Here is a 12,593-nt window from a genome sequence, read left to right as displayed (position 1 = left end):
GCCGCGTGCGTTCGCTGCGCTTTCGCGCTCCTGTCGCAAGTCGCAACTGCCCGACTTCCCTGAACTTCCCCAGAGTTTCATTCCGTTTTGTTGACAGAATTCATCTATCAACCCTCTGTGATACAACAAGCATCCCGATTGACCCTAGTGTTTCCCGGCTATCCAAGTTCATCTCTGCGACAATATGGCGACAGACACCAAGGACGCGAAGGACGTGAAAGACGTCAAAGATGAAACTCCTGCCGACACTCGGGATGCGCTCGAAGTGCTAGAATCCGAAGCCAAGGAGTGGGACAAGGCAAGCCACAACAACAACAACGACGCCCAATTTCACCAACCTTCTCGTCGTCAATTGCATAATTGCTAACAATCAGTTTCCCTGATAGGATGCCGAAATAGACCGTATCCTCAAAGCCTTCCGGCTCGACGCCTACACAGTCCTCGGCCTCAAGCCCGGCGTGACCGAATCCGACATCAAGATCGCCTACCGCAAAAAGTCCTTGCTGATCCATCCCGACAAGACCAAAAATCCCTTGGCGCCCGAGGCGTTCGACCGACTGAAGAAGGCGCAAACGGAGCTGATGGACGAGAAGCACCGCAAGAACCTAGACGAAGCCATCGCGGACGCGCGCATGCTGCTGATCCGCGAGAACAAGTGGACGGTCGACAGCCCGGAGCTCAAGACGGCCGAGTTCGAGAAGAAGTGGCAGGAGAAGACCAAGTTCGTGCTGATCGAGAACGAGCAGCGACGACGCAGACAGCTCAAGGCGCAGATGCAGGAAGAAGGTCGCGAGCAGCGGAAAGCTGACGAGGAGGCTGAGCAGCGCAAGCGCAAGAGGCAACACGAAGAGGACTGGGAGAAGACGAGGGATCAACGCATCGATAGTTGGCGCGCGTTCCAAAAGGGCAAGTCCGGGGATTCGGATAAGAAAAAGAAAAAGAAGTTGAAGCCTATTGGCTGAACTGATTGACGACACAAGAGAACCTGCATGCTCTCTCATATGAGCGTGCGCAGCAGTACTTTACGGCAATTGCAACATGTGTTCGTCGACGACACAGCAGCGGAGCTTATAACGGGTCGAAGGAAGCCATTTTTTCAGGCTTGGAGGAATGGGGGTGTTAATACGCAAAGCTGGGGTCGCGACTTGGTCGCTTTTGGGAGAAGGTGTGCTTATGGACATACATATACACGACAGAGAATCATGTGAGTCCGAGAACTTGAAGAGATATATCACAACTTCTTACCTGAACCTGACCAAAGCTTTCAAGGAGGCATCATCATTCTCAGGTATCTTAGCAGCTACGTCATCTGATAGTCGAGATTCCCGCTCAAAGATTGGTTTGTCGTCCCGCACATGCGATGAGCGTGAATCGCGCTATTTATATTGACTCCTCTCTCTATTCCCAGCTTTGCACCACTCTCATATTTACTAATCTTTTATCAGCTGACAAGTTTGACGGTACGTCGGGTATCTCCCTCCCCTCCTGCTATATTTTCTCCATGAACTGCCTGTCTTCGTCTTCCCTCTTGTAGATGCTCCAGCTCTTTTGTAACTTGTAGGTTGTGCATGCTTTGTTTGAGTATACATCGCAGATTTGTAGATTCGACGACGAAGATTCCACCAATTCTCATCCACTCCGTGACACAAATACCGAAGGTTTACTCCTTCGCCTCCTTCACCTTGGGCGCATGCTTCTTCTTGTACTGCACAAACCTTCCCAGGTTTACCAATGCCTCATCGGCCTTTATCCTGAGCTCCTCAAAGGTCCTCTTGTTGATACCTTTGGCAACGGCCTTCAACTTGGCCTGAAGCTCCTCCAAGTGGTTGAGGAAGCCGTCCTTCCAGAATACCTCGGCATCACATGTGTACTCCTCATCACCGTAGATATCAAACACTTCGTTAAGTGCCTGGATGATGTCCGCCGGGGCAGCCCCAGGCTCCCCGGCACTACCGAGAAGAGTCATCAAGAAGAAACCGACCTCCCTGTTGATATCGACAGGGGCGGGATCGCGAGCAAGGGCGCCGAGAATGCCAATGCACTTGACGCCAAGGCCCTGGAAGGGATCCTCCTGAGGTTGTTGCTCCTTGTTCTTATCGTCTACATCGGGTGTGATGGCGTTTTGTTGTTGGGCCCTGGACACTTGGTAAAGAGACATGAACTTGCGGTGATCGTTCTTGCCGAGAGGGGTGGTGCCGTTGAGGCTGCGGGCCACAGCCCATGCGAGGCTGGTCACTTGGGTGGCAAGCTGCAGGTCGGCGCTGTCGGCTTCGAGGATGGGGGAGATGGTCCGCTGCCAGATTCTCTTGCCGGCTGGCGCCCACGCCTTCCAGATGTTGGCGTTCTCACCATCAGAGAACTCAATGCATGAAATGGTCCAGGCAATGTTGTTGAGCGCGCTGATGGCGTGGCCCTGAATAGCTATGCTGTTGTCGTCATCCGCGGCGATGTTGGTCAGCCGGATAAGCTGAGGAATTGCCGTGTTTATAAGTTCGCGGAGGGTGGGTAGATCATCGAGGTCGTCTTCGTTGTCGTCTTCGGAGTCCATGCCGGTCACCTTTTCCAAGTCGGCTTCGTCGAACTCCTCATCATCTGAATCACCCTCTTCTTCATCGCCTTCCTCCTCCTCCTCCTCCTCCTCTTCGTCCTCCTCCTCGTCCTTATCGTCACCAGAGCCTTCGTCAACGTCCATAGCGTCGTCGTCCTTCTCGGTTTCCTCGAACCCATTCCACTCTTCATCCTTGGCAGCAGCACCAGGCTGAGGGCGGTTACCCTTTTCCAGCGCGGTCTGCAAGTCCGTACCTATCGAGGCCACGATCTCGAGAGCAACCTGCATCATCTGAGCCCAGCTATCGGCCTGGCCATTGGCCTTGTTGCTCGGAGGAGGCTGCTCCAAGGCCTTGGATAAGCTTGGAACAAGCATCGCATCGCAAGCACCATCCTTGCCTGGGCTGTGATCCAACCACTGGAGCGACGCGAACACATTATGAAGGACTCCGCAAGCGAACACGGAGCGGGGGCCGCCAGCAGCCACGAGCTCGAGGAGTTTGTCGTAGCAACGGGTCTCTTGATCGTCGGTGATGGCTTGACCGAGTGGTAGGTTGTCTTCGGAGAGCGTCATGAGGCAGGAGAGTGTCTCCTCGAATGTTTCTTGAGGAACGGCATCGGTGGCTACAATGCGGAAGAGGAAGCGAACAACGTTTTGATTGGCGACAATGGCTTCGAGAATCTCATCACGAGCGAGGGCGAGGGAGTTGAGAAGGACGAGGAGCGAATTGCTCATATCCCATACGATGCGTTGCTGGCCTTTGGTGAGCTTCGCAAAGGGCGGCTCGGTTGACGCAAGCGTTTCGTTGAGGGCCTTGGCGGCATGTTCGATGGCGGTTAGGATGTCGAGTCTGTAAAGGTGGACGCAGAAATCGCTCTCCTCCTCCTGGACGAGAACCTTGAGAATCTCCCAGCCGGCGGCGCGGCTGTCGATGCTGTTGTCGGTAAGGGTCTCGGTAAGAACGATGGGAACGATTTGTTCGCGGAGCAGCAGCTTTCTGCACTTGGTGTCCTGAACAATGTTTGCGATGGCACCGGCAGCAGCTGTGCGAGACTTGATATCGGGGCTCTGTAGGTCCTTGACGACGGGGAGAATGCGGCTCTCGCGCAAGGCAGCGAGCTCGGGGTCCGAGGGGGGCTTCACAGGCTTCGCAATAGGGTCGGCGCGATTGGGCCGGACTCTGTTCTTGCGAGACTTGCCCATTGTGTAATGCCGAAAGGTAAATAGACAGTTGTTGAAGGTATGAAAAGGTTGGTATGGTTAAAGATGATATACAATTGTCGATGTGGGAAGCAGGCAAAAGAAAGCTGTGATGGTAGTGAATGGACTTCAGAAAATGATGGAAGAGAAGAAATGTGCAAGAAAAAAAACCAGAGCTTTTCTCCAATTGCGATGGAAACTGTTCGTGCCCCACCCTTCCCGTAGTGGGGCTTCCCCAACTGCTTGGAACCCCGAAGCTTGTCTTGGCAAGTGGGGATGAGATCGACAGGCGCAGCTGCGGAACTGCCCCTGCCGTCCTCTGCGCTGACCCTTGAGCCACGTTTTGTTACCGTTATCGCAGGATCAATCTTTCATAGCTTTCATGTGACATCAGACTGGAAGCAGATGGGCATTTTGCTTCCATTCCGAGTTGCCGACATCATCTGTTGAGCTTGCTGTAGCAGGTCCACAGGGATCTGAAACATCGGCAGTGGACCCGAGATCAATCGAAACTGAGGGACAAAGACGTTCCTCGCCATTGTCTTTGCGCGGCGCAACCGCAAAACGTACGCGAATGACCTCACAATAACCACCTCGAAACATCAGGCGCGAGAGGTGTCAACACTAATATTTGAATCGCAAACCTGGGGCGATAATATCCATCGATACCTATACAAAGCGCGCCATCTTCTGATCTCGCCTAAACCACCTTGAAGCCAGCCAGCCGTTCCTCCGCAGCCCGACCTCGACCTGTCTTTCGGCTTTAGGTCGCCATGGCCAATTTGTTCATGACGAACGAGGAGCTTGGGAAGAAAGACGACGATCACAAGCGGACCAAGATCCCTCCAATCCGATCTTCATATTGGAATGCCGCTCGAATTCCTCCCCGTAAGACGCTGAAGCGTCTCGCTATAGCTTTGACCGTCGCCATCTTCGTCTACCTTTTTATACACAACATACCTACAGATAACCCGATTCGAGACCACCGGCACCCCGTCTATCGCCCCGTTCCCGCTCAACACCCCTCGAACGCCCCGAGCGTTCCCAAGTTGAATCCCGATCGTCCTTGGAAGCCACCGACAAAGCCCGAGACGGTTAAGCAGAAGCCAAAGCCTGTTCCTGAAGTCGACCTAAAGCCTGTCTCGGATGTTGGCTACAATGGCCCGATTACGTTCCCGAACCTCGCCGTGTCGTTACAAGCTATATATGAGACGCAAGGAACGTCTCCCAAGAATAAAAACATACTGTTTGCGGCATCCAGCCTTAAGAGCGCTGCCAAGTTGCTGCCAATGGCTTGTCAGATGGGAACCGAGTTGAGGAGCTATGTGCATTTTGCGCTCATGAGCCGAAGTGATATCGATATCGAACAGCTGCAGGCTATCAATGGCATTGATCAGTCTTGCCAGATCATATTTCACGGTATGATAGAGCTCTCTTTGTAGCAGAGAGTGGATAACTATGACCTGTGTTGCTGACCCAGCTGTAGACGCCCGTCTGGATAAATCGACCGAGTCGACCAAGACACGCCTCTCCAAGGGCATATCTCGTGCCTTCCGTAACTATGAACCTCTCCTACAAAAGTTGTTAGCTGTAGATATCTGACTTGTGGCTGGTAGACCACGTCCAAACGTATATGCACCCGCAAGCTGTGCTTGTAGATGCTTCGGGCGAAGAAGAGGAGTATTTCCTTTCCGCTGCAAGAGCTCAGGCCTCCGAAGAGGGATTTCCTTTGATCGAACTGCCTGAGGGCACACAAAAACGGCTTGCTTGGATGACGAAGCTGGATAGCGCTTCTTTAGCAGGTGAGGAGACAACAGCCCGTTGACTGTTCTTCAAAATGATGATTGCTAACGTCAACAAACAAAGCCTGGAACAAAGTCAATGTCGAGATCCTAGTCTACGCCTCGCTTGGCACCTCGGGAAGCCTTATTCGACTGCTTAAATCTCTGTCGGCAGCGGACTTTACCGCTTGTGCTGTTCCGCACTTGACCATCGAGCTTTCTCACGATATCGATGCCGCTACGACTCAATTCTTACAGGACTTCCAGTGGCCGCCTTCCCGAGCGTATAATCCGACTCACGTTCGTCAACTGACTCTTCGCCACCGTATACCACGTAACAGCTTGACGGAAGAAGAGAGCTCAGTGCGATTCCTCGAGTCTTTCTGGCCCGCCAACCAGCACTCCCATGTCTTGGTTCTCTCTCCGAATACCGAGTTGTCCCCTCGGTTCTATCATTGTAAGCCGCCGAACCCTCAATTGTTACATATATGCTTTGGAAAGCCCCCAACGCTGACAACATATGATAAAGACCTAAAGTACGCACTCCTTGAATACAGCTACTCCGTCCCCGCTACCATGCAGCAATGGGACTCTCGCCTCCTCGGCATCAGTCTAGAGCTTCCCTCAACCCACCCAGGCGATGCTCTCAAACCTTTCAGCCCGCCCTCTGCCTCCAAGAAGGCTACTACTGCGCAACAAAAACAACAAAAGAAAACTCCCACCGAAAACAACACCCCATTCCTCTGGCAAGCCCCCGGCAGCAACGCCATCTTGTACAGCGGCCAAAAGTGGACGGAACTCCACAAACTCGTGTCCAAATCGCTCGAGTTTGTCCACCAACAACAGCAAGCTGCTACTACCAGCAGCAACCCAGCCTTGGCCTTCTTCACCCAGAAACAAATAAGCAAGCACTACCCCTCCTGGCTCGAGCACGCCCTCCGCCTCGCCCGCGCCCGCGGCTACTTCACCCTTTACCCCAGCCCCCAAACAGCGAGGAACCTAGCAACCGTGCACAACGAGCTCTATCGGGCGCTGGAGGAGTATCGCGGGAGCAGTGGTGGCGGTGTTGGTGATGGAAACGATAGCGGCAGCTGGAGTGAGCTAGGGAAACAAAAGGAGGAAATCAGCCTCTCTCTGGGCTCGCTACTGGATAGCTTACCCGCCGGAGGCAATCTGTTGCCCTTTGGTGATATGCCGTTGCTGGATTGGGAGGGAAAGATGACGAGCTTGGCGGAGGTGGATAGAAGGGCTGGGGAGTATGTGGATGAGTTTAGGAGAGCGTTGGGGTGTGGGAAGTTGGAGAAGGGGAAGAGTCAGATGAATGAGGGTGAGGATGAGGAGGATGAGGAGGATGAAAGGGATATTTTGGCTAGTGGGGTTAGGAGAGGGGGGGTGGAGGATTTGTTTTGTAATAGGTAACGAAGTTGGATGGTTGATTGGGGGTGATGTGCTTTTGTTTTTGTATTATGATGGAGGTCTTGGATATCGTACAGTCCAATACTGGTTTGTTTGTTAGCTCGAGACCTCGGGTCAACTTCCTTAGGCGTTTTCATGTCTAAGTGATTCGTTGCGTTCTTCGACCAAAGTGTAATTTAACTGGGAATATGCTTTTTCCAAAATAAAATACACCGTATTAAATCTTGTTAATGCCTTTCGGATCCGTACTTAGCTATTCATTTAGTCCTTGAAAGGTTTGGGATAATTCGGAAGAGATCTTGCCCAGTGTACCAGTAGTAGGTACCAAGCTAACAAATAAACCAGCACTAGATTGTAGGTTAATGCTGGCATTGTTTTGCACTGTATCGTGTCGATTGTCCCCGACACTTGTCCGCTTTCGGTCTTTCCTTTGCTTTGTGGTTATTAACAAACCATTGATAACCTTCTTGTTATACTTACTTTTTCTATCTGTCGCAAGATATTCAAATCAACTTCCGCATGATGATGTCCTCGTCAGACTACTCGTCAGCTTGCTCTCCGTATTTGTTCACAACTAAAAGCGTAATACATGCCCCGACTATGGAAAGGGCTATCACGCCCATGATCTATGCATTACAAACGATTGGTTAGTTATAGCAACTGGGGAGGTGAAGGTCCTTTCTGCTTACGGTCTGTGTTCTCCAACCTGTTTGAACAATTGCCGCCCTACGGCTATACTTATTCACAGTTTCTGGAGCGTACCAATCGGCTCAGATTAGCGTTGCGTTTTTGATGTCGAGATAGGATGATCAAAGTGAACACAACGTACGGATATAATTAGCGACTCCTACACCAAGGCAAGAGACAGACAACGCCCAGAATATGATCCCCAACGGCTTCGCCATCCGCAACTCCAATTCGCTAGCCGCCTTGCGAAGATGGAACGAGAGCACTATGGCGACTGAGACGATAGCCATGTAGATGGACAAACGAAGGAAGGAGAGGAACGCTGTTTGTGGCATGGCATCAGTGAAATATTCATTCACTCAGAAGTAGGTAGGCTTGAGTTAAACATATAATTCGAAAGACGTACTTCTCTCGTTCGCGCAGTGATCTCTACAGTCGCTACTCTCATTTTCGAACAGCAAAGGGCCAAATAAGGGGCAAAGGCAGAAAGTGTTTTCGTTTTCATCGAGAAGACTGGTGTCGGGCCTGTCGGAGAGGTCGATGGGCTCAAGCACTGATGAAGGGTTCACACAGCATGAGCATCCTGTGATTCCGCTATTGGTGTAAGTGCCATTTTCCTCCTCGTCTTCGGCGACGAGGGTGGCGCCTTGGGATGTTGCTGTTTGAGACATTGGGTGTAACCAAGAAGAATGTCGACTATGTAAGATTTGTATTACTGCAGCAAAACACCACTTAGAGTTCGTTGTTGATGGCGTGTTAGTGTATACTTGTATGTCTGTTTTGATTCATAGCCCTTGACCCAGCTGAATACTGAGTAAGGGATGCTGGTTTACGGAGGCGGGTACTACCGCTTTTTTTCAGTCGATGTGGTTTTACTCAACCTGCGCTAAGGTCCGGACTAGCAAAGCCTAACACGGGGATGCAGGTCATACCGACAATCACACCAATGTCTGTTACTGAACTGTTCCGAGGAACCAACTGACCACGTTGGCAAGCGTACGATCGACTGTGACCCGCATCAACTCAGTAATAGATTGGTTGAACCCCTTGTTAGGCTTTGCTTCTGCCAGATGGTCCCGGCCCTATACCTGTTTGAGCAAAACCACATCGACTGAAAAAAGGCGGTATAACGTCATCCCACTACAGCTCAACCCTAACCCTTAATAGGTTGCTGCCTGCTCCGTCCCTTACAGTGGGACAGTGGGGGTCCGCGTTTAGTGCTTGCTGCCTCTCGGCGCGTCCAAACGCGTCTCCCAGCATCAATCTTTCACCCCGCAATCCACCGTTTGATACCAGCTCGACCATCACACTCATTGCCTCCGACTAGATTTCTTGCGACAAGAGGGAACGCTAATTGACTCTTCATTCTATTGCCTATAGATATAACATAGGAATCATGGGTAAGTTGTTCCATGCCAGCTTCCTCAGTTGCTCTCCCAGGCCCCCGCATATCTCCAGTCAGCTAACTGTGACCTTGACAGCGGGCTACGGCGGATATGGTGGTGGTGATGGCGGCGGCTTCATGTCCGGATCTCAACAAGGTGGTAGTCAAGCCGGTGGTTCCAAGGTAAGTTCGTTACATATCTCACCCCCCCTCTACCTCATCCTTCCCCCCTCTTCGCACCTAGGCGCACACTGAACAGTCTCTCTTTCTTCACAAACCAGTACGCCGACGAATCCCTCCGCCCCGTAACCATCAAACAACTCCTCGACTGGGAAGAGCCCTATTCCGGTGCCGATCCCGCCATCGACGGCCACCCGGTAACCCAAGTGACCATTGTGGGCCAAGTGCGCTCCGTCAAGCCGCAACCGACCAACATCACGTACCGGATCGACGACGGCACGGGTGCCATCGACGTCAAGAAGTGGGTCGACTCGGAAGCGCAAGGCGGAGAGGACGGTAGCGGCGCCAGCGCCATTGCGCCCGACGCATTCGTGCGCGTGTGGGGCCGTCTCAAGAGCCTCGGCGGCAAGAAACACGTCAGCGCCAACTTCATACGCCAGATTGAGGATTTCAACGAGGTCAATTACCACCTGCTCGAGGCGACGTATGTGCATCTGTTCTTTACCAAGGGAGCTCCTGGTGGTGGTGGCGTCAAACAAGAAGGTGGTGGAGGAGACAACATGTTTGTCGATCAGGGATACGGAGCCGGAGGAGGCGATGTCGCTATGGGCGGCGCTGGCCCCGGTGGAGGAAACAGTGCGATGCAGGCGAGGTTGTCGACGTGCTCGAGGAATGCGCAGACCATGTGCAACTTTATCAACAACTCGCCTGGCGGGACGGAGGGTGTCAATTTGCATGTGATTGCACAGGGCACGAGGATGTCGACTAGGGATATTGTGAATGCGGCGGACGAGTTGTTGGGACAGGGTATCATTTACACTACGCAGGATGACGAGACGTGGGCTATTCTGGATTATTAGTTCAGAAGGCTCGGTTTTCGCAGGAGCTTTGCGTGAGGAGTCGAGAATGGAGAGGCAGAGAAAGTGGTGCTGGCAGGCCATGCTTGAAATACCACTAGAGGAGGAAAAGGATGGGGAAGGCTCAGGAAAAGTCTGAAGAGGATCATCTTTGTTTTGGTCCCTATCTGGATGAGGAAACGAATGGCGCCTCAAGGTTTGATGTTTTACAAGAATGGACAGGAATGGATGAATTCATGTTTTTGCGGTTTTGCGTCTGTTAACATTTGAAGAGAATATACCCGAGTCAATTGAGGTAGAAAAGGCCTGTCTGATGATCTGTTGTATAGTAAAAAGCTAACATTCTGGTAGGCCTGACAGCTGAATTACAAAAGGAGTGTGTACCTACTATAATTGATGTGCAGCTGACTATCCCACCTTAAAATCAGTTAACGAAAGCCGGACATCCAACAGTGAATCTCACGGTCCGAGGTCAAACGTGAATAAAAGCAAAAGTGTCCAATCTGAGAATATCCGCATAATCCTTCACGCACAATTCCCCCTGTCACCAACAACTTACATCAACTTCTTACCGCCAACTCCCAGACCAACATGGTAATGACCATGAGCAAGACCATGGTGATGGTGGGAGCCGACAGTAGGGAACTTGACCCTAGTAGATCCCATAAGGGTGTTGCTAGTGGTCGTGGTCGTCGTCGAAGGAGCAGCAGCAGCAGCAGCAAAGAGCGCGCCAACGTTCGAGCCACCAGTAACAACATCCTTGCGGGTGTTGGAAGTCATGCCACCACCAGAGGCATTGGGCTCGCGGACCATGATAGACAAACGAACGGGGTTCCGTCCGCGCTTCAGGAAGATGTCCCTCTTGATCTCGAAGCCGAACTTCTGGTAGTAGGAGTTGTTGGCGAGCGAGCTGGATTCGAGGTACATGGGTCTATTTTCGGCGTCGGCCTAGTTAGGTTCATCAAACCTCTGTTAACTTTCCATCCCCGTTTTTTCTATGCTGAGACGACGGACGGGCGCAGCACTACTCACCCGCTGAATCACATCCCTCAATAGCTTCCCCGCGTACCCCCTTCCCTGGGAGCTCGGCTTCGTGCCCAAGTAAACCAAGTACCAGGCATCGTGATCCCTCTCTCCCAGGACTGCCGCCTTGGTGTCGTGCAGGAGCGGGACCACCTCGTCGAAGTAGCGCTTCCTGCCCTCGGGCGAAAGCTGATAGTAGAGCCTCCAGGCTCCGCTGCGGAACAGCACCCACCAGCTATCAAGATCGCGACCAGGTGGTAGCCTGCAATGTTTGGTTACACACTTGATCTCACAGTTACCGTGCGGCTGCGAAAACCCGCGACGTTCTCGCATAAGGCGGGCTTCGAGGACCTTCCCGGGTCTTTTGTTTCTGCTGCATATTTACCTTGGCTTACCTTTTACTTGGTCGAAGCCCGCGCCCACGGAGCTCGAGGTTTTGGCACGCACGGCAAGGAGTCAGTGTGTATGTGTTAGCCAAGACATGTTTTCTGTAATTTGTGCTGATATCATCTCCATGTAGACGGCAAATGGCATACTCAAGTCTCAAGCGCTTATGGAAAGAAGCTGTCTCGACTCAACAGAAGGAGGAGGAGGAAAACGACTTACCAAAGCGCAACGCTATCATATTCCGGGCCAATCGTCGTCACCAGCCCGTTAAGACAATGCATCGCGACAGCATAGGTCATGATATCCACGTGCAGCTTCCACTTGTCTTCTGGAGTCATGATGGTGCCGCTGGAGATCACACCTCTGCTGCCTCCTCCCGAACCAGGAACGACAGCCTTCTCGTCCTCGGGGTCCTCTGTGTTGACAAGATACTGTGCGTAGTCATCGGCAGCAAAGGCGTGAGCCAGGGACAGCGCGGCCTCCCTACACTCCGACATGCCGGCTACTCGCACGGTTTTTTGCCATTTGGGAGGCACTAGGGAGTAGCGCTTGAGCTCGACAACGGTTACTACCGGCGCGGAGCTTGCATTGCCAGAAGCGTTGTTGGATGTAGTTGAATTACTAGTAATCGAATTATTACTAGTATTGACGGTCGCCATGATGGGCAGCGGTTACTCCTGAAGTACCTGATGTGTAAGCCAACGTGTTCTTCATGGGGAGATTGAAGTATCACAGAGAGGGGGACGTGGAGAATGGGTCAAGGAAGAGAAGAAGTACAAGTAAGACGTCCTTTTGGACACTACCATCAAGGGGAATACATAGACCATGAATCCAAGCAGGAACAACACTTGGTGAAAAAGACATGAAGGAGGTTTAACACGCACTTTGCTTATACGTCTGATAATATATTTTGTATACTATCACCCGTATGGACTCTCGAGAGTTGACTTCTCGAGACGGGCATAAATCTAGATGGGTGTCGAAGACAGTTGAGGGCGGTACGGAGGTCAGCCGACATCAATAAGACCTTTCCGACGAACGGTCCTGGCGTTGTATGTGTTGGTGTGGTGCTGGTTGCGTGAACCAAAGTTCGGCGGTTCAACAGACAGTCGAGGCGAGAGGCTTGGTCA

General features: G+C 52.1%; 6 protein-coding genes across 6 annotated transcripts; 3 read left to right on the top strand and 3 right to left on the bottom strand.

Annotated features, from left to right (window-relative positions):
• The first annotated feature begins 24 nt into the window (after positions 1-24).
• B0H65DRAFT_294478 (DnaJ domain-containing protein) lies at positions 25-1,311 on the top strand. The gene is made up of 3 exons (XM_062823056.1): positions 25-298; positions 387-1,204; positions 1,273-1,311. Exons 1-2 carry the CDS (start codon positions 185-187, stop codon positions 960-962), a joined length of 690 nt encoding a protein of 229 aa, XP_062678604.1. The 5' UTR covers positions 25-184; the 3' UTR covers positions 963-1,204; positions 1,273-1,311.
• Positions 1,312-1,330: 19 nt separating this feature from the next.
• B0H65DRAFT_294470 (uncharacterized protein) lies at positions 1,331-3,891 on the bottom strand. The gene has a single exon (XM_062823055.1). It carries the CDS (start codon positions 3,749-3,751, stop codon positions 1,661-1,663), a length of 2,091 nt encoding a protein of 696 aa, XP_062678603.1. The 5' UTR covers positions 3,752-3,891; the 3' UTR covers positions 1,331-1,660.
• A 469-nt stretch (positions 3,892-4,360) lies between these two features.
• On the top strand, positions 4,361-7,261 carry B0H65DRAFT_294154 (uncharacterized protein). The gene is made up of 5 exons (XM_062823052.1): positions 4,361-5,167; positions 5,235-5,303; positions 5,365-5,550; positions 5,615-5,986; positions 6,059-7,261. The coding sequence occupies exons 1-5, from the start codon at positions 4,522-4,524 to the stop codon at positions 6,946-6,948; spliced, it is 2,163 nt and encodes a 720-aa protein (XP_062678602.1). The 5' UTR covers positions 4,361-4,521; the 3' UTR covers positions 6,949-7,261.
• Positions 7,103-8,470, bottom strand: B0H65DRAFT_475839 (uncharacterized protein). Its single transcript, XM_062827332.1, has 4 exons — positions 8,039-8,470; positions 7,775-7,954; positions 7,635-7,696; positions 7,103-7,571 (listed from the first exon to the last, which is right to left on the bottom strand). The coding sequence occupies exons 1-4, from the start codon at positions 8,301-8,303 to the stop codon at positions 7,485-7,487; spliced, it is 594 nt and encodes a 197-aa protein (XP_062678601.1). The 5' UTR covers positions 8,304-8,470; the 3' UTR covers positions 7,103-7,484.
• Positions 8,471-8,793: 323 nt separating this feature from the next.
• B0H65DRAFT_294157 (uncharacterized protein) lies at positions 8,794-10,391 on the top strand. Its single transcript, XM_062823053.1, has 3 exons — positions 8,794-9,032; positions 9,114-9,199; positions 9,298-10,391. Exons 1-3 carry the CDS (start codon positions 9,029-9,031, stop codon positions 10,054-10,056), a joined length of 849 nt encoding a protein of 282 aa, XP_062678600.1. The 5' UTR covers positions 8,794-9,028; the 3' UTR covers positions 10,057-10,391.
• Positions 10,392-10,608: 217 nt separating this feature from the next.
• On the bottom strand, positions 10,609-12,122 carry B0H65DRAFT_511476 (uncharacterized protein; the record flags this gene model as incomplete). Its single annotated transcript, XM_062828486.1, has 3 exons — positions 10,609-11,001; positions 11,086-11,358; positions 11,694-12,122. The coding sequence occupies 3 exons, from the start codon at positions 12,120-12,122 to the stop codon at positions 10,609-10,611; spliced, it is 1,095 nt and encodes a 364-aa protein (XP_062678599.1).
• Positions 12,123-12,593: the final 471 nt, after the last annotated feature.

Source organism: Neurospora tetraspora (genome assembly GCF_033439725.1).
Source record: "Neurospora tetraspora strain CBS 560.94 chromosome Unknown B0H65scaffold_7, whole genome shotgun sequence".
Taxonomy (NCBI): domain Eukaryota; kingdom Fungi; phylum Ascomycota; class Sordariomycetes; order Sordariales; family Sordariaceae; genus Neurospora; species Neurospora tetraspora.
Note: the sequence above shows the minus strand (reverse complement) of the source record. Positions and strands in the feature narration are given on the sequence as shown.

Excerpts from the sequence above, each read along its gene's own strand:
- B0H65DRAFT_294470 (XM_062823055.1), bottom strand. The coding sequence starts at position 3,751 with ATGGGCAAGTCTCGCAAGAACAGAGTCCGGCCCAATCGCGCCGACCCT.
- B0H65DRAFT_475839 (XM_062827332.1), bottom strand. The coding sequence starts at position 8,303 with ATGTCTCAAACAGCAACATCCCAAGGCGCCACCCTCGTCGCCGAAGAC. Across the intron at positions 7,955-8,038 it reads TCACTGCGCGAACGAGAGAA|CGTTCCTCTCCTTCCTTCGT; the intron begins GTACGTCTTTCG and ends TGCCACAAACAG. Across the intron at positions 7,572-7,634 it reads CAGGTTGGAGAACACAGACC|ATCATGGGCGTGATAGCCCT; the intron begins GTAAGCAGAAAG and ends TGTAATGCATAG.
- B0H65DRAFT_294154 (XM_062823052.1), top strand. The coding sequence starts at position 4,522 with ATGGCCAATTTGTTCATGACGAACGAGGAGCTTGGGAAGAAAGACGAC. Across the intron at positions 5,168-5,234 it reads TTGCCAGATCATATTTCACG|ACGCCCGTCTGGATAAATCG; the intron begins GTATGATAGAGC and ends ACCCAGCTGTAG. Across the intron at positions 5,551-5,614 it reads GGATAGCGCTTCTTTAGCAG|CCTGGAACAAAGTCAATGTC; the intron begins GTGAGGAGACAA and ends CAACAAACAAAG.
- B0H65DRAFT_294157 (XM_062823053.1), top strand. Across the intron at positions 9,200-9,297 it reads GTCAAGCCGGTGGTTCCAAG|TACGCCGACGAATCCCTCCG; the intron begins GTAAGTTCGTTA and ends TTCACAAACCAG.
- B0H65DRAFT_294478 (XM_062823056.1), top strand. The coding sequence starts at position 185 with ATGGCGACAGACACCAAGGACGCGAAGGACGTGAAAGACGTCAAAGAT. Across the intron at positions 299-386 it reads AAGCCAAGGAGTGGGACAAG|GATGCCGAAATAGACCGTAT; the intron begins GCAAGCCACAAC and ends TTTCCCTGATAG.